At 40.0% G+C, this 25,059-nt stretch overlaps 1 protein-coding gene across 3 annotated transcripts in view; it reads left to right on the forward strand.

Annotated features, from left to right (window-relative positions):
* The window catches only part of adamts6 (ADAM metallopeptidase with thrombospondin type 1 motif, 6), a 109,059-nt gene extending 94,954 nt beyond the window's left edge, over window positions 1-14,105 (forward strand). For all 3 annotated transcript variants that reach the window (XM_038303507.1, XM_038303506.1, XM_038303508.1), the window contains 4 exons: window positions 5,303-5,507; window positions 5,589-5,765; window positions 11,621-11,777; window positions 13,818-14,105. In XM_038303507.1, coding sequence (XP_038159435.1) covers window positions 5,303-5,507; window positions 5,589-5,765; window positions 11,621-11,777; window positions 13,818-13,927 — 649 coding nt within the window. In that variant the 3' untranslated portion in view covers window positions 13,928-14,105. The remainder of the gene's footprint in view (window positions 1-5,302; window positions 5,508-5,588; window positions 5,766-11,620; window positions 11,778-13,817) is intronic.
* Window positions 14,106-25,059: the final 10,954 nt, after the last annotated feature.

Raw genomic sequence — 25,059 nt, forward strand, 5'->3', positions numbered from 1 at the left:
TTTTGATGACAGCTACAGCCTTGCATATCTGTACTGAGTTATAGCACTGAGTATGACATTTGTTTTTGTTAAGGAAGGCAAACAACCCCTCACAGAGTCAGAAAAGGCCATCTAAAGAAGACCATAAACATCATTGTTTTAGAATAGCCAGGTTTTATGGGCTCTGCTAATGAAAGCTGACACAGATGTTTGAACATGTTGTTAATTCTGTATACATTCCAGCAGATGATGTAATATCTCACTGGCTCAATATGTTTAGAGGGCTGTTGTTTTATGTTAATGTTTAAGTGAGTAGACAGAGCTGAACAAGAATATGTCTCATATTTTCATGAGGCCAAAAGCTTTCTAGCCAGTAATTATGACGCACTGGACACTAAAATACACTCATTATTTCCTGACTGCCAAGTAACAACGATCGGCTCTCTGAGATCATTCATTTTGTAGTGGACACGTATGGATATCTGGACCTAAATATGTGTTTAACATTCTTTTTCAGATTAGAAGTTTCATTATTCTTACTTTGCTTTCAGTAGATAGATACAGTAGTTTGTTTTGTGACAGACCTGTGTGCCCAACACATAACATATTTAACATGTACTGACTGCAGGTAGGTGACATTGCATCACGTGACTGTGACCTTTGATGACAGTTTTAGCCAACAAAGTTATTGTTGATAGTTTTAGGAGTGTATGGTGACATGTATGAAAGTATTTCTTTAGGTATAGGGGTAAGAGTTAGTGCAGTGGTCTCTAACATAGGGCTGGGCATTATGAAGAAAATCTAATATAATGATATATATTAGCTTTAATCACAATACACGATAAAAATCACGATATGTTTAAAATACATTCAAAACCAATAGGGTGCATATAATATAATCATATATCAGGGTCAGTATTAGACCTTTAACAAGATCCCAACAACCAAACAGGAATCAAAGAAGAAACACACAATACTAAATAAAATGTGTTTATTTTTAAAGGCTTTTGTGCATAATTAAAAAAATGCAGATACAGCTGATTTGTTTTTCATTTTAATTGGTGTGTGGGGAGATGCTGGCATGCAGAGTTTATAGCGTTTTTTTGCTGGACTGCTCTGCGCATGTCTGATGATGACGTCAGAAAAGCAGTTTAACAAAGAAAATGTAAGAAGCGTCAAAACTGTCTCAGAAGGGCGTGCAGGTGGCGCAGTGGTTAGTGCACATGATCCATGTAGGGAGGCCTTAGTCCTCGACTAGTAACGTTAGCAAAGTATCTTTAAGCTAATCACTTTTCTTTAAAAGAGTTAAAAATTCGTTAAGTAAACTCGTGATTTTAACACAATCATATATATGTTCTAACAGCAGTGGTAACATGCTCTAAAATGTTTAATAGGATTATTGTAAAAAGCTAATATTAGCTTCACTGTTTATACCCTGAATGAAATCTGTTTTTATAGTTGAAGATAAAAACTCACATTTATAATTTGTATCTTCTGTTAGGCAATTTTCCTTTTGTGTTTTTATAAACTAGTCAGTTGATAACAGAGATGGCTGTTTGATAAGAAGCCAGAATTCAGGTCTTAAATTGCAACAAAAAAAAAACATACTTTCTCAAGAGGTGGGGTTTCCCGAACATTCTGACTTCATAAAAGATGTTGACAGTAAACATATGAGAGCAGTCAAAAGATGAGTCAGTTTTTCAAGAGTGCGAAGGGATTAGGTTAAGTCTAAAGAGCTTGACAAACAGGGAGGCAACGTCTGGCCCTCTCTAGTCATTCTGTATTGAACTTGTGCAGGGCAGCAAATCCAGATATTACTCAAACCACTCTTCTCTACACATTTGCAGATCTCACACGTCAGAACTGTAGCAAAAATCACATGTATAGCCAACCGAGAAAATGCTTGACTTGTAACTGATGATTTGTCTATATTTCTGGGTCTTGAAGCGAAAACACTTCAGACATAAGTGTCTCTGTGTGTGCTTAAAGATTGATCCACACATTTACAAATCTTAGTACACATTTGTAGATCTGAATACAGAGTTGTTGGTAGGGTTAGGTTGGGGTTTTGAGGACCCAAATGCAGAGGTGAGGCCACAGAGGTGAGTTCTTGTACATTTAATCAAATAACTGAGGCAAAAACCAAAGTAGACAATACATGGAACCAGAAAACCAGACAAATTCATGGGAAAACTCATGTGGGGAGCCAGGAAAAGACAAAGCCTACGTTCACACTGCAGGCCTTGATGCTCATTTCCGATTTTTTTGTGAAATCCGATTTTCTTTTTGCGTTGCCGTTCACATTTTCAAATACATGCGACTTCTATGTGATCTCCTGTGTGAACTGCAGTCATACAACGCAAGTGTCCCGCATGCGCAGTAGAGGACGCGATGACGTCACAGACCAGCGTGCTCCATGTTTACGGAAATGTAGTGCTGGCGCGCGTCTTTTCCAACCATAAAAACTCATTCTTTTCAATATGTTTATACATAAATACTGCTCTCCGCATCATCATCTGCTATGGTTGTTGTTTTTCTTGCCGCTTCTGCATAGCAAGACACAGAATAGTGACCTTTGTCCAGTATTAATGACGTTCAGGTCGGATGAATCCGACCTGGCCGTTTAGACACAGGTCGCATCAGATTCAGGACCACATAGCCAAGTGGCCTGGGTCAGATTGGAAAAAATCTGATCTGTGTTGTTCAGACTGCCATGAAAAGATCAGATCCAGGTCGCATATGTGCCAAAAAATTGGAATTCACTTCAGGCTGCAGTGTGAACGTAGACAAAGAACCAGCACTGAGGAACTGCACAGGGAGAGTGTATATGGGAGACTGAACAAAGACAGGACTAATGAGCTGATTGGGAGCAGGTGTGAACAAAGGATGCTAGAAGGAGATAGGGAAAAGGAGACCAACACAAGAGGACAACCAAGAAACACCTAAGAACTTAAATACATCCAGAAAACACCACAAAATAGGAATTAAACCAATAAAACAAAGAAAAATATGGATCAATGTGAAACTGAAAACTCAAAAGAAAACTTAAACCGAACCAAGACCATGACATTTGAGGAATTTTTTACACATTTGCAAACCGGATTACACACACAAATAGTTTTACACATTTGCATCTCCTGATGCATTTCCAGATTTATTTACACATTTTTAAATCCCACTGCACACACACAAAGCGAGATACAGACACACAACTCTCCACACACATTTGCAAATCATTTTGAATCAATATTGCTCCCATAGCTTCAATGCTTCACCCAAGCAACCTGCAAAAGTCATGCATATGGGCTTGTGACGCAACACAGGAAAGTTGGAAGATGTTGTTGTTGCATTGGCACTAGGGAGGTTTATATTGACTAACCAAAAGGAGAAGAGCATGCTACACAATCACTTTCAACATCAAGAAACCATTAACCTTTGTCTCCTATATTATATCATTAATTGATCTTCAGTAAAATCTTCTTTCATTCTTGATCCCTGGTTAGTGATGAACTGCTTTGAAAATCTAAAAATCCCTCCAATTTCATAATTATAACAATTCAATTCAAATTTAATGAAGACAAATGTTCCAAGCCATTGCCATTGCACCTTTCTGTTGGCCTTTTCCCATTTGTAGCTGTCATTTACAGTCCCTTTTATGTTGAGCTTATTACACAACACATCTATTTTAAGTATAAGCCCACTGCTAGTCTGACGATCTAGTTCATAGCATTCCATCCAGCTTATTCCTTGGACAATATAGTTTTATCTTGACTTCCATATAGGTATAGTATGTTCATACCTTTGCGGATTACATATAGTTATTGGTGTATGACTGGCTTTCTTGCCTTTTGTCTCTGACTTCTAACAACTAACATCTTAAAATCAACCTGGTTGTTGTTTCCTTTCACTCAGCAGCCAAGACACAGAAATATTACATACCCCTTTGCGATTTGACTCACACATCAGACACTTTACCTTAGCTCAAACATAAATGCCACTATTGGATGTAGGATACCCAATTAAAGCTGTAAACTTACTTACATCTAGAGCCCTGCAACAGGCCTCACAAAGACAGGCTTTAGAACAGATTTAGTATATTATAGAAAATATGATCTAAGCCAACAACAACACCACACACACACATATTAACTGATGCATTTACCTTCAGCTCACGTGCACTGTAATGTAACAACATCTTAATCAGGGAAAACAACAAGTAACTGTGGGAGGTTTTAAGATTGGATTTGGAGAACATGATAGAGCTACAGCTCTTCACATCATTACACATCTTGTTCCATTGATGAGGCTGATTGCCTGAAAAACAACAAAAACGGCAAAAAAATATCTTAGAGGAGAAGGGGCTGGACCGTTTACGATGTTGAATAAGATTCATTTGAAAACAGTCTTAAATTGTAATGACAGACATTTATTAAATCTCAAGTGCATTGTTATCCTACAATCTTTTTTTTTGTTTTTGTTTTTTAAGACTCAACAAGCCTTGATAAGAATCACAGCAGGCCTAAAAAATCTTGGACGTGACCAGAAAAATTTTTTTTTTTAACCTTTTCTTTAATATTTCCAACATATTTGATAAAAGTTCACATTTGGATCATTTGCCATGTCCTTTTAAGAGAAAACCATTGTACTTTGATTTCATTTTATTTGCATTACAAAAAATAATACGTCTAATGAAGCTAATGAAAAGGTTCTTTAGCAGTCTGGCTAGCTTTGCTGCAGTTTTAGCTTATTTAACGCCGACCTGTTTACCATTGTTATCAATAGAGTGGAAGATTTTTGATATAAAGACTTAATAATAAAAGTCCTCATACTAATCCTTGTGGAAAACAAGATCTCATTTCATTCGTTTTTGTTTGTTTTGTTTTTTTTTATTAAGGGTTTCCTTGTGCCTAGATTACTGCCATGCTTTCTTTATTTTGTTTTGACTAATTAAGAGTTTGACTCCTCCAAGGGATTAAGAATGGAGCAGCTGGATGTTTTACTAAATCCAGTAAACAAACTAATAACACTGGCTTTACACTGTCCCTTCAGTGGATAGATTCCATAGTTCATTTTGAAGTATTTGTGTTCAACTGCAGTGGTCTGAACGGTCAGCCTCCACATTATCTGACCATATCGGACAAGAAACCTGTGTTTTTTCCTCTTATAAGATGGAAACACAACCCTTTCATAATGTTTGGCTACAGAACTTCAATTTGATAACTAATAAAATAGAAAAAAAAAAAAAAATTGTCAGAAGCAATAATGTGATTTTCCTTTGCTTTATTCTGTTCGTCTTATTAACCTTAAACCTTTACTCTGTTAGGTGGTTTATTGGTGACTGGTCAGAGTGCGGAAAGACGTGTGACGGTGGGACACGGACCAGGACTGTCCTGTGTATCAGGAAGATTGGCCCTGCTGAGGAGGAGACCCTGGAGGACACCTTCTGCCTTACGCATCGGCCTATTGAAAGAGAGTCTTGCAATAATCAGTCCTGTCCCCCAAAGTGGGTAACTCTGGAATGGTCAGAGGTGAGGTGATGCTTTCTGTTTCCTTTAGCTACTACTGCTGTTGAAATCTTTATATTTCAGCTTTCTCTTCTTGGGATTTAGTGTATACCTAAGTGTGGCCCAGGTTTCAAGCATCGCATTGCCTTGTGCAAGAGCAGCGATCTGACCAAAACCTTCCCGCCGACCCATTGCCCGAGCCACAACAAACCTCCGGTCCGAATGCGCTGCAGCTTAGGGCGATGTCCTCCTCCCCGCTGGATCCCTGGTGACTGGGGACAGGTATGACTGGAACCCAATACACAAATACTCATACCCTTTAACTTTTTCACATTTCAAACAAAGCTGTGGGTCAGTAGTCGACCCCTTTTGCCAGATTTGGTCAACAAACTGACAAGCTCCACTAGGCGAGGATCAGAGATCCACTGCCCAGTTGGCAGAAACTGGTGACACAACAGTTTTTTTAGTTTTTAACTCTATACATCTGGCCTTTCGCTTCATTTACAGAAAACTAAAAGCAGCCAAGTACCATGTTCAGAGATGCTCTCCATCCAGTCTGAGTTAGCTCACAAAGAATTGGAAAATGTAGATCTTAAAAAAGCTGGCACGTTCCCTTAAAGGTCAAAGGCAATTCCACATTCTAATTACTCAGGGGACTTCATGGAAAATTAGACACCTTTTATATTTTTACTTTATAACACACCTGGCATAAAAGAGTGGTGTTTGGAATATTTTCTGGGCTGCAGAGTAGAGTAGCTGTGAGCAATGGTGCCTCCTGTCCTTGGTTCTTCATGAGGGTTGCATGTTTTTAAACTGCAGGGATCTGCTTTGTACAGGTAGTCTGGCTCCATTCCTCAGTTCGGACAATATGGCTGATTCAGAATTGGCTGCTATTCCTATCTCCTCTTTCTACACTTTATGTGGGTTCAACATTAAGAACACTTTTGTGGGTAGGGAAGATGCTCCAGACTGCTATACCAAAACCCGTCTTTGGCCTTACCTATATCATTACTTTACAGAAACGCACATAAATTATGTTTGTTAAAACCAAGAGCCTATAGCCTTTCAGAAAAGAACTAGAAGAAATCAAGAATGTTGTGATGTCCCTGTGCTAAATGAGCTATCAATATCTTCCTACCTCCTTCCATACTGCCAACACCATTCAGACAGCACTTTTAATTGCGACCGCTAATGAACTTCGGCTTAGAGTCAAGTTTCCTTACCAATCTTCCCAGTTCGGATTGAGCCTATGTTTTGTTTCAATTGGTCTAAACCAGGCATGACTCGTTGAATCAATGTTCGCCGTGTGAGCTGCTGTATGAACAGTGCTGGCAATAAGGAAGGAGGTAAGAAAAGGAGCCTCTATGTTTCCTTCCTTAGTCCCTTAGGCACAGAAAACTTGCAATGTCCCTTCCTGGTGAGTTGGAGTCCTTTGTCTGACATTACCTCAAAACCACTGACTACCTTATGAAGTTTTTCCAAAATAATCTTTCAACAGATAATAGCAATTTTATTTTAATTTCATATATTTTTGTTTTAATTTCTCATTTTTCAGATTAAGTTTTATTCTTTTCAAATTACGTTTCACAGATCAGATTCTCTTTCTTTAATCCCAATTCAAATGCTCCCTATTGTTTCACAAATTGTCCAATACAATATTGTTGCTTACGTCCAGCAGACCAATAGAAATGTGTCTTCTCTCCTCACTCCAGAGGAAAGCCCGCCCCCAAAAGTGAATCTGAAAAAATGCAATTTGTAAAACTCAATCCAAGAAACAGAAATTTGAACAAAATAAAATAAGTATACATATATATATATATATATATATATATATATATATATATATATATATATATATATATATATATATATATATATATATATATATATGTATATATATATACACACACATATACATACTTTTTGAAAAAAAATTAAATGTAAAAACTAAGTTTGAAAAAAATGAAATAAAATCTTAGAAAACAGCAAAGTTGCTCTGAAAACTTTTTTTTTGTTTAATTTCTGGATTGCACTTTCTTTGCAAATGTTCATTTTCAAACTGTGATTCTTTCTTGCAAAAATAATGGAACCACGTTCACTCCATACATGCCCAGGTTATAAAGTGCACTACTTGCGTTGGTCGTATAAAATCTCAAGGAGAAAAAGCATAAAAAGTATGGGGTAACATTTTTTTTGCAAGGCAATCTAAGTTCAGTGAGAAACTCTAAAGTATAAAATAGTTTCATATTTTTTAAAGCTTTAAATAAAAAACAAGGTAATGTTTGTATAATTTACCCCTAAATGTTTGACGGGGAGTTCTAGGCCGGCCCGTAACACGTGTGTGTGCATAGCGGCTGTGTTTGTGGGTCTAAGTGTTCCAACAGGCCTGTGTGTGATTGTTGGCAGTAATATTCTCCTGGCTGTTTGAAGTTTATCTCTGCCTCGGAGCAGGACTCTCTGTCACTTCCAGGAACACGATTTGGAAGGAGAGACAGAGGAGTAGCATTCTTAAGCTCACCCTGACATGACTGAGTGCGTGCAGAAAAATCTGCTGAACACATTACAGCACAGCTGATTCACAGAGGCGGGAAGAAGCCAAAAAGTTGTGCGTCATACATAGTTATATCTACAGAAAGTATGGCTTGTTATTTTGTAGGATTTGTCAATAATTTAAAGTGAAAGTGAAGAATTTAAACAGAGCGTTCGCCTTGTTTGGAGGGCAGTTCTGCCGGGTGGATGATGTCACCGTTCAGACGTCTTTGTCACGTCGGAGGCAGAAGCTTTCATCCTCGATGGGCAACTAGATGCTCAGAAAAGAGAGATTGAGAGTCTCCACTCTGGGGTCAAAAGGTCGACACTTCAAACCCCACATAAGCTTCTCCACTGACGCATGGCGTCTGTCAGGACCGGTCATAATAAAGACGTTGTAATTGCGAAGGGATGACATGCAAGATTACCGATCTGCCGCAGTGAGGTGAAATCTTTGAAGGTGACAGAAAGAAGGACGTTAGTGCAGACGTGCTTTGCAAACTGTTGCGCTGACAAATCATGAATTTTATTTTCACTTGGTTTGTTTAGATTTATTTTTTTAAAGAACAGATTAGAATTTACAATTAAATTTTTTTCTAGCCTTCCCAGAACAAGATGGACAGCAGTGCAGATAAGACCATATCAAATTTAACGAACTACATTTTTGAAGGATTGCTAGCAAATAAAAGCCGTGTTTTTTTCTTAATAACCATATAAACAAAATAAATGTATGTTGTTAAAGTTAGATCCCCCAAACCCTGGTAATACGTTTGGCCCTGACTGTTTGTAGCTGACAGGTGTGTTGTTCAGTGTTGCCAACATCGGCTTTCATGAGCTGCTTCATTCTAGGAATATGTCGTTTATTGCCGTAATGTCAAAGGTGAGCTGGCATCTCCAGTCTTTGTGTTTTAATTGGCCTTTGTTTGTTTCTCTGTTTCTTTAGAGAAATTTTATGGGCTAGAAATGAGTTTTTATTACAATTGGCAGCCTGACAGACAAGGAAACACTTTTGGTCACATCCCACTAAAACAGTTTCTTAGTTATATCTTTCTTAGTTATAAAAGTTCAGATTCAGTTTCACCTGCAATTCTACGTAGTTTGTTTGGTTTGATAAAACATGCACTGATCTGAAGCCACTACTGCGTGCTATTTTTCTGGCATTCATCTAGACCACTTTCACTTTCTTGGCGAAATTGGTCTAGTTAATTTATATTCCCAATTCGAAAACTCCAATTATCTCCTAGCTCAAACGATCTCTAAGCTATGACCTGAAATTATGCAGACATATATGAGTCATATATGCGGGAGTGGTGGTCTAGTGGTTAAGGGCATTGCGCTTGGATCCCAGAAGTTCTGAGTTCAAGCCCCACTCCCACAGACTGCTACTCTGGGTCCCTGAGCAAGACCCTTAGCCCCCACATTGCTTCCCGAGCGCCTCACAATAGCAGCTCACTGCTCTCCAAAGCGATCGATTAAATGCAGAGAGTTAAATTTGTTGCCGTGTACTCGTGACAATGTAATGACATTAAAGTTGAATTCTATTCTAATTGCAGGGGTCTCAAACCGGGTCCAGAAAGGGCCATGTAGCTGCGGGTTTTCTTTCCAACCAAGCAATACCACACCAGACTCCGTTCATGAATTAAGGCTTCTAATATTTTGCCTTGTTAAAAGTGTAATTTTAAATGAAAAAACTAATGTAAAACCTCATTTTATCAGGTGTTTTGTTGTCTTTAAGGCAATATCTACTCATAAAACACAGACATACGTAGTAACTAGTTACATTTACCGCTTTACATTTACTTATGTAAGTTTTAGACAAAAATGTACTTTTAGGAGTAGTTAAACTGCACCCTACTTTTTATTTTTACCAAAGTAATAGTATCATGATGTATCTCTACTCTGTCCTCGGCACCAGACACAGTTTCACTAAAATCAGTACCCTTTTTTGTACACAATCTTTGTTGTTTTAGTGTTAAGATCTTACATGCTTTTTTTTTTACTGTGAAATGGTATTAGATGTTTGCTTAAAAAAAAATCCTGATTTTATTTTTTATTCTTCCAGTCTTATTTTATGTTAGACTTTAAAAACAAAAGGTGAACACAACTTTTCATTACAGTCAGTCTGACATACTGCATTTTAGAATAATAGTTATTTAGTACTTAAGTACAGGAATGTTATTCATACTAAAGTAATTTCTTGTATCGATATTTTTTACTCTTACGCCAATAGAGATATGTTGAAGGAGTCCTATTTAGTAATTTTTTTGCTAACACACCAACCTCTTATTAAAGGAATAGTACACCCAAAACATGATTAGCCTTCATTTTCTACTCACCCCCATGCTGAACAACACTCTGGAGTACTTTTTTGATATCTCAAATGCATCTGGAGATCTGGGAGGCTTCTTGCTGTCTGCTGACATTCAAATAATGGAGGTCTATGGTGCCCGAGACAGAAAGGTCCATAAAAGTCCACAAAAAACGTGTCAATATTCCTCCATACTGCTCGTCCAATGTAATCCAAGTGTCCTGAGTGGGTAGCATCCAGAATTTACTCGAAACGAAGTCATTTAGAATGTTTTTAGAGCATAAACAGTAATGTATAGGATTTCCTGAAAGCGCGCACATGCGCGCTCCCGACGCTACGGAAGCCGGCAGACCAAACCAGATGAAAGTGCGCATTCAGCGTCTGCTCTTCCAATAATGCAAGCGTAGAAGAAGAAATGTGCTGTTTACCTGTGCAAAGAAAGAAACAACGAAAGAAAAATGTCTGAGGACTTCAGTGTTGAGGAAGAGCATGAGTTCTTTGCCGAGCTGAATGCGCTGGTTTGGTCTGCCGGCTTCCGTAGCGTCGTGATCGCGCATGTGCGCGCTTTCAGGAAATCCTATACACTACTGTTTATGCTCTAAAAACATTCTAAATGACTTTGTTTCGAGTAAATTCTGGATGCTACCCACTCAGGACACTTGGAATACATTGGACGAGCAGTATGGAGGAATACTGACACGTTTTTTGTGGACTTTTATGGACCTTTCTGCCTCGGGCGCCATAGACCTCCATTATTTGAATGTCAGCAGACAGCAAGAAGCCTCCCAGATCTCCAGATGCATTTGAGATATCAAAAAAGTACTCCAGAGTGTTGTTCAGCATGGGGGTGAGTAGACAATGAAGGCTAATCATGTTTTGGGTGTACTATTCCTTTAAACAAAAGACCAAAAAAGAATTTTTTCTTTTTAATCAGCCACAAACTGGTTAATTATTTCCTGCAAATATGATGTGTACCGTGCAAAATATTTATATTTGCCTATAAAAGTTTGGTAATTGTTTGTATCCTAAAACAATAAGTTGTAGAACTTGCTCAGCTGTCCATTTCTAAGTCTCTACTTGGCACTACTAGAAGTTTTTTTTTTATTTTTATTATTATGGGATGTTTTCCCTCCCTGGCTTCATGTGAAAAAGGAACAGTGGCCCAGAGGCCAAAGAGACATGCTTAGATTTCGGGTACAGAGCACAGCAACCCAGTCACACCATCCCCAGAATCCACCCCATATCCAGATGAATGCAGACCTTAATATCATCATGACACGCTGTCGTCTCCCTGTTTCAGTGTTCAGCTCAGTGCGGCCTGGGCCAGCAGATGAGGACGGTCACCTGTCTGTCCTATACTGGACAGCCATCAAATGAGTGTCCAGAATCCCTCCGGCCTGCCACCATGCAGCAGTGTGAGAGCAAATGTGACGCCATCCCAAACTCCAACAGCGATGGTAAGACCCCCATTAAAAACGAGGCAGCAACAGAATCCAAACATGTCACCAAACATACTGGTTCTGCATTGATGTTTTCTTTAACCTTAAAGGTTATACACCATCTCTGTCTTCAACTTCACAGCTCTGCTGTGACCTAAACACTCGGGGATGACACACACCTCTGCACTTTGCCAGCTACATTAATCTTTCCAGTAATGTGGACTCCTAGTCAAAGCGAGGCGGCTCGAGCCTCCATATACGCTTACACATGATGGATGGCTGTTCAGATGCATACAGAGGGGCCTTTCGATTAGCCCGAATGGAAAACGTGAGCAGCGTTTACAGGCTGGCTAATGGGATTAGCTGTAGGCTAATTGTTCCTTTACGGAGAGCAGTGAGGCAATGTCTAGTTTCATTTGGCTCTGAAGAGGAAGGGGCCAAAGCCTAATAAGGGAAGACACTCTGATCATGATAAGGCATATAGAGCGCTGCCTGTCCGGCATCCAGAAAGAAGTTTGCACGTGTGTGTGTGATGGGGGAGGTGGAGCATGACGTTTGTAACCTAGGAATGGCAAACTGCCCAGTTAGTGAGTGAGGCCAGCATCTTTCTCAGTCTTAGTCTCCGTATCCAAGTGCGGCTGCAGAGTTTTACTCTACTGATGCTCAGGGGGGATAATCTGCCCCCCTTCAGCAGGTTAGCCCTACTGTATTTTTTGTACTTTCTAAGTTCACTAAATCACGATCAATAAACAAAGCTAAGCTTGAGAATGAAAAAGGAAAATATGATGCTTTTATCTAAGAAATGTACACAGAAGTTAGCCTGATAAACCAGACTAAATGTGAGATTAAATGTGTGACATCGGAAGATTGTTGATGAAAACAACCTGTTGTGTTTTAAACCATGTCTGTGCCTATTGGCCAACGCTCTGACCAATCAGCACAACTGACTGTGACATAGTAAGCGCGACAGAAAGCTGGTGGGGGACTGTAAACAAAAAGCCTGTCGGTAAAGCGGCGAATACTTCCTTCTTAAAAATGAATGAGCGTAGAGCCTCTTTGTGCTCACGTTTCATCGAAAACCCCAAGTCTAATCCATCCAAAAACTGATTCCAAAGCTGAGTCAAAAATCTCCATTATAGCCAGCAGTCCTTCACACCCGACTATGCCGAGAGAGAGTCGCTGCAGACGGGCTGTGGTTAGCCCGGGCTCCCGTGACTTTGGAAATTGTTTTTTTAATTATGCATTAAATCTGTAAATGGACCATATAGTGACGCTTTAAAATATAATGTTCTCGCCTCAAATGATCTTAAAACGTACCTTTATTGAATAACAGCAACAGAAAAGGGAACTTTTAGCTTTCCATGGAATGCTCAATTGAAACCTGCTGCTGCTGCCGCAGTGCATGCTACTGTTCAATAGTTGTTCCCATCTTCCTTGTTGTGATTTCTCCAGCGTCGTGCAGCTTTGTCGTCACGCCCTCAAAACCCGCCCGCTCTGCATCCAAAAATTCAAAACACATTCTGCGTTGTGATTGGCCCGCCAGTTCTAGGGCCTGGAGCATTGATCGAGGCTAGACAACTCTCAGGCAACCGCTGGCAGGTGGGGCTAGTTTACTAGGCTACCTAGAAGTAAGTTCCCAGCTCTGCTACAGAGCTAGAAGGAAGTGGCAATGATTGAACGCAAGCTCACTTGGCATCTACCTATTATTGCGATCAGTGTATAATCCTTTATGTTGATTTTTGCATCATAAAGATGAGTTAATATATATGCATTTTGGACCTGCCAAAACCTAGAAAACAATTTTAATGTTAGTTGGTTTGTTTTTCAGTAAAATAAACACTTTTATTCACTGTAGGGATTCTTTGGATTCAAATATCTTTGAAAAGTTATTTTGAAGCTATGACCTTTAAATAATCCACTAGATAATGAATATTAGATTCTTCTCATTATCTTAACTGATTCTAACACAGATACACGCTGGTCAACTATTTAAAAGGCAGACATGCAAATGAAAGCTTTTCTCTCAGAGTAACCAAACATTGTTTCTTTTTTCCTCAGAATGCAAAGATGTAAACAAGGTGGCGTACTGCCCTCTGGTCCTCAAGTTCAAGTTCTGCAGCAGAGGATACTTCAGACAGATGTGTTGCAAGACCTGCCAGGGGCACTGACCAAGGAATGGTGCTTATAAAGAACAGGAGATGGATACAAAGGCAAAGAAGATGGAGGGATAAAGCACTTAAATGGTGTACAAAAAATAAAATGAGGCAGGCTGAAACAAAAAAAAAAAAACTCCTCGCTCAGTTCTTAAAGGTAAAAAGAAGAAAAAGAGCCCAGAGCTGCTGCCCAGACCTTAAAACAGTCGGAGCCCTTCATCCTGCCCTCCTTTCTGGTGGAAACCTAACCACTGCTCAGCCCGTAACGCTGAAACAAACTTTTTCCATTTTTATTTATTTATTTTTTTTTTTCGCTTCTGTGAAGTGGAATTAGGAAGATTAATTCTTGATGATATTATTTTTATTATAATAATAATTGATGATATCATTATCAGTCTTCCTGCATGTTTTTTGTGTTGTAAATGTCAAGGGCTGGATGCTTCACTCACGTGTGATGCACCCAGGAGAGGAGCAGATTAAGAGGGAGGCGGGAGTCCAGCATGTCGGACTCCCGCCTTTGGAAAGGTGCGTGGTGACATCTGGCTTCAGTGCACTTTTTCATGTAAATACTCCAATTTACAGTTCAGACATAGAACAGAACCCTCCCCTCCTCAGTGTACTGTATATTTATTGTACAACTCCAAACAGAGCATCCACTGATGTTTCTGTCAAACAGTAGCCTACTGTCATGGAAGGGAATGTAATATGATTGAGGTATAAACAATAACGTTGTCTGCTGGAATGAAATTATACCGTAACCTATGTTAGACCCTTGTATACTGTAAGGATTTGTGTATTATAAATTATATTAATCTAAAACCAGAAAATACCACGTGGTTATAGAAGAATTTATCATTTCTATTCCCAGTTTGGTGCCTTAGCTCCACCCAGTCAGGCAGAATTTCCCATTAATCCCAGATATTCTGCCTGGTTTTCTTTGGGCCACATGAAATTTTGCCAGCTAGAAGAGTTTATTTAATTTCTATTCAAGCAGCTTATAACTCACATGTGAAATATTCCTTTTAAGGGAGCATTAGAGGCAGCCTGTTCATTTGAGCTAAAATTAAAACACGTTCTTTTTGGCTGTTTTAGAAAAGCATTAACATGAGCTATGCAGCCAGATAACGTTTTGATTTGACTGAAATCTAAGCTTCATCACATCTTACGGTAATGGACGTCGACATTTATAGATCTAATTAAACATTGAGGCATGCCAGATATTGTTAATGCTTCTATGCATGTACTGTAGCATCATCCAGCGTTGTGGATCCGGGGATGACCTAAGGTTTACAGATTAACAGCATTCTGGTCTGGAAAGTTCATGTCAAGTTCTGTTTTGAAAAAAAAAAACATTCATTCCTCTTTTTCTGGATGCATTATTGTTATTTTAGGCGCATCTCTGTTCCAACACAGCTGGTTAAATTTGCTTTAGCAGCCACTAGGTGCTGGAAAGGCTTGGTTTTACAGCAGGTCTAAAAGATGTAGTCCCTGATCACCAGGGTTATTGGATCTGAGGAGATCCCTGTTCCAGAGCCTTATGTGGACTTTTTATTTGGAGTTTTTTTCTCAAACCATTTTTTTGGCACAACAATGACGTTCATAATATCTAAAGTTGAGTCCCAGTTCCATCGTCAGCATCCTGTCAAATCTTAAAGGCATACTATGCAACATTTTTCAGTTAATTAATGTGTTCCATAATGTTTTGGATGATTAAATGAGTCATTTCAGGTCGAACAAAGGTTTTCTCGGCCTCCCTGGTGGTCTGTACGCGAAATACTGTACTTGCAATTGCAGGAGCCCTCGGCCCGCACCCACAGGCTCAGAAGTCTCGGGCATCGCGAGAGTTGGTCTTGCTTTACGGCGAGAACTTGGCTAACTACAATCTTTGTTATTTAGACACATGCATAACAACTAATGTATGAAAACATGCTAAATTTTCTAACTCGAAAATTGAAACAAAATAGTCACTTACCGCAGTAGACATGTTGATTCGTTGCGTTCGCCTGTCTGCTAAGCTCAAAACAACCGCACCTGGCTTGACGGAGAAACCAGGAGAACAGCTGAGCATATTTACGACAGTGCACTTTTACTTTCGCCCTCTGGGGGGAGCCTCGCTGGAAAATCAACACCGGTTGCATAGTATACCTTTAACGAGGATATGCTGCTTACTGTTTGTGTCCAGTTTAGTTGATTAAACGTTTTTACAGGATAAATCTAATCGATGGACAAATTATTACTTTTAAAACAGAACTGTTCTAACAGTATATAAAGTCATGAAAGTTGAATACCAAACAACAGAATGTCGACATAGAGTATCATAATGTTCAAGATGTTTTGTGAGCTGTTCTGAGGGTTAGATTTTATTTTCTCTACTTAATCTCTATAAAACGAACTCATACAGCATTTATACCCATTTACTACTATAAGGTATTTGTTTAAAGTCAATAACTCTGGTGAAATCTTCAGTGTAAATTCTGATTAGCATGAACCAGAGGCTAAAGCTAAAGCTAATGCCAACTGAACACAAATTTCTACGGAACTTCAAACAGAAAATGCCAACAAACTTTAGGAAAACATTATAACTAACGATGGGAAGGTGATAATTATTCACACAGGACACAAAGCAGTAAGTTTCCTAAGTGAAACAGAGCTACAATAGCTAAAAGATCAAGTATTATTGAGCTTTAGGTGAATTTTTTTTTCATTTATTTTCGCAGGTTTTAGATAATCAGAAACTTTTTTGGGTTAGCCCTTCTTGGACTCTTTGTTAACTACAGTCTCCTTAACAGAACCTTTAAACTTTCTGTATTATCTCTTGAAGTGATTCCCACCGTTCATCGTAGTGCCTTTTTGTTTTGCATGAATTCTTTACATATCCATTATTTTCTCCCTCTATGCTCCAAGACTTAGGGCCTAACTAGGCTTTTGGTGCTATCAACAAGGTGCTTCCTTTCAAACCTTCTCCAGTGTGCTTAGAAATAAAGTATGAGCCAAATATTTCAAGTTGATATACTTGTTGATATCTCTGCTGGTAAATGCTGGTCATATATATTTTTTCTATTTTCTTTTTATTTGTTTATGCCTCACACTGGGAACGTTTGCTGTTAAAAAAAAAAGAAAGGTAAAGCTGTCTTTTCAAGTTCTAAAATGGAGCCTCTTCCAAATGTAACCAACCTTTTCTATCCAAGTGACATTTCTGCCGGTGGTGTGAAAGGGAACACGCCTGTTGCGTTACAGTGAGGTACAGGAAAACGAATCTGAGCGCCAACACAGGAGTGCATTAACGTGTCTCTTCGGCTGTTAACAACTGTGTTCTGATTTTGCTGCTGCTACATTTTTTGTAGCCTCCTTCCATGTGACGATGACGAACAGACTTTTATTAGGTACAGAAGATTCAGCAAGGATGCTGAGAAGCATTTTAAACTGCTCGGGCCGACCCAGCCTTCAGAGAAAGAGGATTTGAACTCAATCGAGCTGGTGCTCATTTGCTGTGAACTCGGATGTTTGAATGTCACTTTGCTTGTATCTGTACCTAAATTGCTAGAAAAATGATAAGCATCATGTGATTAATTGCATTTATTTTATATTCAGTATTAATGTTGGTCGGCTGTTACTGTTTTCCTTTTCAAATGTTAATAATGTCCTAATTTATTGCTGTGTCTCACGTGTACATTCATTTCACTGCATGTAAACTGAATTCAAGCATAGTGAAAGTGCAGTGGTGCAGCTCTTCACCAATTTTTAAAGGTAGATACAATAAAAAGACCTTTTACAGAGACCATTTGTATGTGTTTTTCTATAAAAAGCACAACAACCGTCACCTGAAATCGGTCGTCTTCATAATAACCAGCCAGTTGAGCCTGATTAAGTCTAGGTCACATAGATAATTTTAGAAATAGTATTTAATTAGTCTGTGTAGGATTGGATATAGGCCTGACCTCACATTGTAATGGCCATATCTAGAGTCACTAGTTTGTCAGCTCTGTGCTTCCATACTGCAAAGATGTCTGCCTCCACAGATGAAAATCAACTCCTATTGATACTTCTAAGGTAACCCATACATAAAAATTGAGACTTTCAGTTTATAGATGATAATAAATAACAAAATAACCTTTAAAGTCTGTTATCTGCAATGTCGGGAGTACTAAAAATGTATAGAATAAATGATTACATAAACATTGGTGGCCCCTTTAAAGGGACTAACCTAATTCAACAGACTACCAGCCATCCTTTGATGGAAAAGTGATTGCAGCATAAAAACAGTTGCTCCCAGGAGGTCTCTGGATCATCAGTGTTTCTGCGACGACTGAAATGGGAAGACAAAACAGCGCTCCAAGCAGCACAGAGAAATGATCACTGAGAATAAAAGAACATTGCTCCCAAAAATTTTCCTATATAATGGATCTGTCATGGCTTATAGTTTAATCCACCCTTTAGATAAGGAAGAAGTGTGGCAGTAACACACAATGGGCAAGACAAAGATGGGACAGCAAAGTACTTAAAGTCACTCTTAATTTAAAAGTAACGATGCCTGGTTTATTTTTACTGGATTTTCTCAAGTTTGCCTAAAATTTACCCAAAGACATTTTATAGACTTGAAGCCCTTTGATCGAAAGAACTCTGCTCTGCTTGGCAAACCTTGAGGAAACCTTCAGGAATTCATATTCTCCTCCATGAAGCAAGGTGGTGGCTGCAGCATGTTTTGGGGACACTTCTGAAAAGCATGCTCTCGGAGGCTGGCAAAGGCAGAGAGGAACACGAATGCAGAAAAATAATCCAAAGTTCTGGAGAAAGATTATATTTTGGCTGAGAGTTCATTGTAGCAGAGCTCTGTCTTCCATTAAGATAATGAGCGCAAGTATGCGGCGACAGCTACACAGAAATGGGTCTAAGATAACAAGGGGAATGGTCTGAAGTCGGCAAATCAAATCCTGTATGTAAATCCTTTCACTAGTTTGTTGCTGGATTAAAAAAAAAGAGAGATGTTAGTGATGAATCCCATAGTTTTCTGTCCGGCTCAGAACAATCAGGACCCAGTATTAATGGCAGACAGACATTTAGATTTATTAAAACGTTAATTAAAGACAGAACTGCAGTGAACAGTGTCCCCGTCTAAGGCAGGAACCTCTGCAGAAGGAGAACACAGGTTAGTGACCACGTCTATCTGGTGGAGGATGATAATAATGGTCACGATCGGCCAATCAGAAACACAGGTACGCTAGGGAACTCTAACCACAGGCTCAAATAATCTGGCACTGATGACTGGTCAGAAGGCTGGTTAAATAAAGGCTGAAGCAGGTTGATCAGATGAGCGGCAATGAGAACTGGGCAGAGGTGCGAAGGTGTTTGGAATGAGAAATCAGACCAGACATCAGTGCCAAGATCATGACATTTCTACAAAAAAACAGAGAAAAGCTGCCTAGATATTTTAACCTGTTTGAGAAATTTCCACACAAACTTACGGCTGCGTTGCAAACAAAGATACATCCTAATACATTGTACCTAAAGGGGATAAGTATATATACTTACTTTTTTTTAGTTGCATCATTTACAGTTTTTTTGTTGTTGTTGTTTTTAAATTGCGGTATATAAAAACAGCTCATATTAACCATAACCTGATTAATTAAAGAGTCTTGGGGGCATACATATTTATATTTATTAGTATTGCATCACTAGGCACTCTCAGACGCTGCACAGCAGATAGGAACAGCTGGCATCTCTTTAAGAGAAATAAACTGCTCATTCATTCAGCACTTGGAAAGCACCCACCGCTAGAGAGTAACTGCTGGCATCAAGTCAGGATACAAGTTATCAAAGCTAAAGTGATCCTCTAACACACTGACTCAAGTTGTCATGTCCAACCTGCGTCATCTTCTGAGACTCAACAGAACAAACGTGGAGTACCTAGAGGTGCGTCAGACGTCTCCCTGTGCTTTCTTAGCTAAGCTGTGTGGCCAAATTGTCCCTTTGCTACTCTCCTTCCTCTCGTTCTGAGTGGGCTTCCTTTTAAGAAGCTGTAGGTTTTCCTCTCTCCTTGGTAATTAAGTCCAAATAAACAGAAACTAAGCCCACTCGGCTGGAAAATGCCGCCGTCTCCGTCTAATCCTTAGTGTCCGATTACAGAAAGAGACTGATGGCCTGTTTGGCTTAGTGCAACCACATGGGCTATATGTCAGGGCCGGCTTATGCAGAGTCCTGGGATTACAGTAGTTCTACCCTGCAGAGCTCAGGGAAACTGGAAAAAAAGAGAGAGATGGGGAATCCTCTGCTGGTTACAAATCTAGTTTCAGTAAAGACATATTGATTTAAACTTTTAGGAGTTGGGTTAAGGTTTGAATTTAAAATGAATTGTCTATTGCCTACATAGAGTCAAAATAATTTTGTTTCAGTAGGTACTTTGGTAGGTAGTTCAGAAGCTTGGTTGGACAGGTGGGTAGTTCTGTATATGGATAAAGCTCATTCAGTAGTCAGGTAGGTAGGTAGGTAGGTAGAAAGGTAGGTAGTTTAGGTTTAGTTTAGGGTTATTTGGTACATAGGAGGTTGGTTGGTTTGCTGGCTAGTAGGTTGGTTGGTTCATAGGTCAGTTGGTTGGTGGGGTGGTAGGTTGGTTGGCTGGTAGGAAGCTAGGTTGGTTGTTTGTTTTGTTGGTTGTTTGTTTTGTTGGTTGGTTGTTTGGTCGGTCAGTCGGTTGGTTGGTTGGTTGGTTGGTTGGCTGGTAGGTTGGTTGGCTGGTAGGTTGGCAGTTTGGTTGGTTCGTAGGTTGGTTGGTTGGCTGGTAGGTTGGTAGGTTGGCATTTTAATAATTTGTATGGCTTTTTGGCTCAGTTTTGTGCTCTAAAGTACTTAATAAATAAAGGAATTTATCAAGCAAGCATAGTACTGTCCATCATGGCAGAACATTACTGATCCTGCTTTGATCTTAACATCCAGAGGTCATATTTCAAGAATTTTGTGATTATTTTCAACTATATAACTTACGTGATGTGATCATGTTCTCTAAAGAGAGAGAAGTTTCTGCTACTCTACTTTCTGCTCATTCAAAGCAGCCAAAGCTATTCAGTGTTTCTCTGATTTTATAGTTGAGAAATGTAACATTTTAATATGCTCACTGAGGCCCTAAGAGTTTAAAAAGCTTCTGCTGGGGTAGTAATTTCTCTCATCATTGGACCCTTAGGTGGGTTTGGGCCTAAGAAGATCTTTGACAATGCCAAGCACTTTCCTTTTGGTCATAAGCTTTCCTACTTCAACTTCAAATAGTTTAGAAAATCACTTGTAACTCTTGTCAGATTGATAAACGTTGCTTTTTAAAGTCCTTGCGGGTGTCTTTCCTTCTTGGAATTGTGTAAACACACACATCTGTACTCTGCACATCAGAAAACCTGCTGAAACTTCTGCTTTCAGAGAGTTGGTCACAGCTGCTAATGATCAGGGTGTGCTTTCCCTCTTAAATCCCACAGTGGTAGCAAGGGTTTAAGTAGTTTTCCAACAAGTCTGTTGACAGTAGCAAAACCGTTTTTCCATTAGTCTCCTTGACTGGTACAAAATGTGTCTCTAACTGGACAAATGTCATAGCGACTGCCAGTGCATCTGGTCGCGGAGACATAGTGTTCACAGCCTGCTTGTGATAAGAGGTGTGGAGAGGATGGGGAACAGATTTCTCCTCTTCTCTGGGATTCTGCTCTTTAAATGGAAACTGCAGCGATTAAGAGAAGCTGCAGCATCTGCTTATCAGCAACGAAATAGCTTTGGAGCAAAACTTTAAAACAAAGCCTTGCAGATACGGTGATCCTATCAGCAGCGATTGCAGGAGCTATGCTGAAATCCTTCAAATAGGTTCTTATATGGAATCCCACATATTATACCACATAGATTTATAGCATTGGTTCAGCTTGAGATCTTGCTGACAAATCAGATTGTTGTCATTTCAGCTTAGAAGCAGTCGTGTGCAGATTAACATGTGCCTGGAGGACATGTATGTAGAGAGTCTTTGAAAGAATCATAATTTTACATCAAAGTAGTTGTGGACCTGGATTGTGAGTGCTGAGTGACTGAAGCACTCCAAACACTCTCCAATCCAAACCTGGCGCTGCAGAACAAACAGCCCCAGATGGTGTGGCTGGAGATAGTGTATTCACAGGCCTGGGTGGTGGTGGTGGGGGGTATGTGTGGCAGGAATGCTGGCCTGGGATGGGAAGGTCACGGCTTCAGCACCTACTATCAACAGGCCGCTGTCCTGTTAATCCTTGCTGCTCTTTCCCACAGCTGAGGCTCGAGAAAAAGCCGCTATATTTGAAATCAAAGCCTCTGAAAAAGAGAAAACGAAACAGACTCAACAACTAAATTAGGAGGATGTGCAAAGAAAAGCCTCAGCTGTGGGGTATGATCTCCCACTCACCCCCACCAGCTGCTGTAATGGTAAGCAATAGTCGGTAAAGCATCAGCCGATCTCTGTCTAGTTATTCTGAAATAGACGATAAAGACCTGAGAAAGACTATTCAAAAGTAAAAGTTAATTTCATTGTGATTATAGGTGATGGAGAAACATCAAAGGTGGTTTACCTGTTTCTGCACAGTTTTGAACCATGAGCGAAAAGAAGTGTTTGGTTTGAACTGTAAGCCCTGCCACTAACCTTCTCCCATTACAAAACTTGCATGCAGGTTTATTTATAATAATAAATAAACTCCAGAGCAACGAAGAGTCTTATTGATCTTATAATCCAATTCGAATTCAAAAATACTTTCTTAATCCCAAAGGGAAATTAAATGTTGCAGTAACTCATTTTAAAATTTGTAATTGCACGAGCATGTCATTAATTCTTTTAATCAATCTGATTATTCTGTGATGAACTCAGAGGTTTGCTGAAGAACATCATGGAACAAACAGCAACAAAAAGAACAAGAAACACAGCTGCAGGTCAGTGAGAAAGCTATGGAGAGATTAAAGTTAAGCCAGGTTATAAGAAATTTTCCAAGGAGCTCTGCTCCATCCGTCATCCAAAGATTAGAGGCGACAAAGACATGATTGGGAGCACTGATCAAGAAGCCCAGGGTAACTTGATAAAATGCAGAGATTCCCAACCCAATCCAATAAGAGAATCCCTTTCTGGACTACTAGTCGTTATTAACATATACAGGCTTTATAGGTAAGCTTGGAAGAAAATGAATGCTGAAAGACATCAGCTTTGAAGTTTGCTAAATGCCATGTAGAGGAAACACTAAGCACGTGGGAGAACCTCCTGGCCAACACCCCCCCCCCTTCTTGCAAAATACTGTGTGGTAGAAAAATGGACAGAAATTCTAGGTGTTGAGGGTATCCGTTTTGGTTGGCTTAGGATCACGTCTCTGTTATTCGCGGATGATGTGGTTTTATTGGCTTCATCAGGGCTTGTTCTACAGCTCTCACTGGAGCAGTTTGCAGCTGAGTGTGAAGCGGCCGGAATGAGGATCAGTGCCCCTAAATCCGAGATCGGGGTCTTGAGCTGGAAAAGGGTAGAGAGCCGTATCCGGGTTGGGGAGGATGCACTCCCCCTAGTGGAGGAGTTTAAGTATCTTGTTCACAAATGAGGGGAAGATGGAGCGGGAGATTGACTGGCGGATTGGTGTGCCATTGCTGCAAAGTGTGCGCTGTAACGGTCTGTTGTGGTGAAGAAGGAGCTGAGCAAAAACGCAATGGTCTCGATTTACTAGTTGATCTACGTTCCTTACCTCATCTATGGTCATGAGCTTTGGGTAATGAACGGTATCCCAGATACAAGCAGCCAAAATGAGATAATTCCGTAGTGTGTCTGGACTCTCCCTTAAGCCAGGCATACACTGTGCAATTGTTTGCCCTTTTCGGGGCGATTTTCCAGTTGTGCGCGAATTTTCCGATCGGTCCAACTTTCAGTCTTTATTGTGTGTCGTGCATTGTACCGGGGATAACGAGAGGCGATCAGTCTCTAACGACCAACTCCCGATCAGGAATCATTACAAACAAGGATTCTGTCATGATGGGTTCACTGGTGTGACCCAATAATGCAGAACACCACTGAGACGGAAACTGGAGTAAAAGGTTTAACAGAGTTTATTGTCACAAGCACAGAGAGAATGACTGGTTCTGGTTCAGGCCTGGGAAACTGGTTCACCGGAGTCTGCGTGAGAGACAGTTCAGTTAGCGTTGCGCATAGGAGTTTGATTCTTGACAATTTCAGATTTGTACCTTGAGGGTTCTTGGTTAAAGCCTTGAGAGGGAAACTGTTGGGTCCAGAGATGGTTTGTTCAGCAGAGTCCGTAAGCTGCTTCAGCGTCTTACTTCTTAAGAGTGAGCAGACCTTAACTTTGAGTTTCCAGCTCTTGGTCCAGAGCTGCATGGAAGTTCAGAGAGAGGCTTCAGGTTTGGCTCAGAGGGCTGGCTCGGCAGGTTAAGCTCTTCCTGAGCTTCACAGGAGAAAAACTGGTTTCCTGGTAGACAGAGACAAAAGTTAGAATCCAGTCTGGATTCAAAGTCAACAAAGGTTCTCAGAGATACTAGGCTTAGGTGCTAACCAACTGGATCAACACTGCGGCGTTGAGGCAAGGTCTGAAGACAGCTTAAGTACTGTGGATCCTCTGATGATGGAATGGGCTGCAGCTGTGCAGGAGGCTCAGCTCAGGAGGATCCACGGCGGACTCTGCTGGAGGAAGGTGGTACTTCTCCAGCTCCCAACAGATTCTTCTTTTTCTTCTTCCTCTCAGATGTAAACACAGAAGCATGGTGGAGGTGTGGGTAAAATGGAGTTCTTTCTGTGAAATTGACAGACCGTAGTAGCCACGTTTGCTTAGCCACACTTTGTCCAAAACACGCTGTCGCCCTTTTCTTTTTAGGGCTTTCAGCACAAAATTGCACAAATTGCCGGGGCAGCGCTTTTCCCTCTAGTGAGCTTCATATTCCTCTTTTACTCGTTTGGCTTCCAGATAGACGAGTCAGAGTAGCTGCATCTCACTTCGAAGCTTAGTCCGATGTGGGCTTTAGACGTTCAGTGTGAGCAGGTAGATCACATCAGAGCGTAGTGCTGCACATATATCGTAAGCTATGAACTCACACTATACAGTGTGAGCTGTAGCTGCGTGCAACGATTGAAAAAATCGCACAGTGTATGCCCAGCTTTAGAGATAGGGTGAGGAGCTCAG

This window comes from Cyprinodon tularosa, unplaced genomic scaffold, assembly GCF_016077235.1.
Source record: "Cyprinodon tularosa strain WSP-4 unplaced genomic scaffold, ASM1607723v1 ctg511, whole genome shotgun sequence".
Lineage (NCBI taxonomy): Eukaryota > Metazoa > Chordata > Actinopteri > Cyprinodontiformes > Cyprinodontidae > Cyprinodon > Cyprinodon tularosa.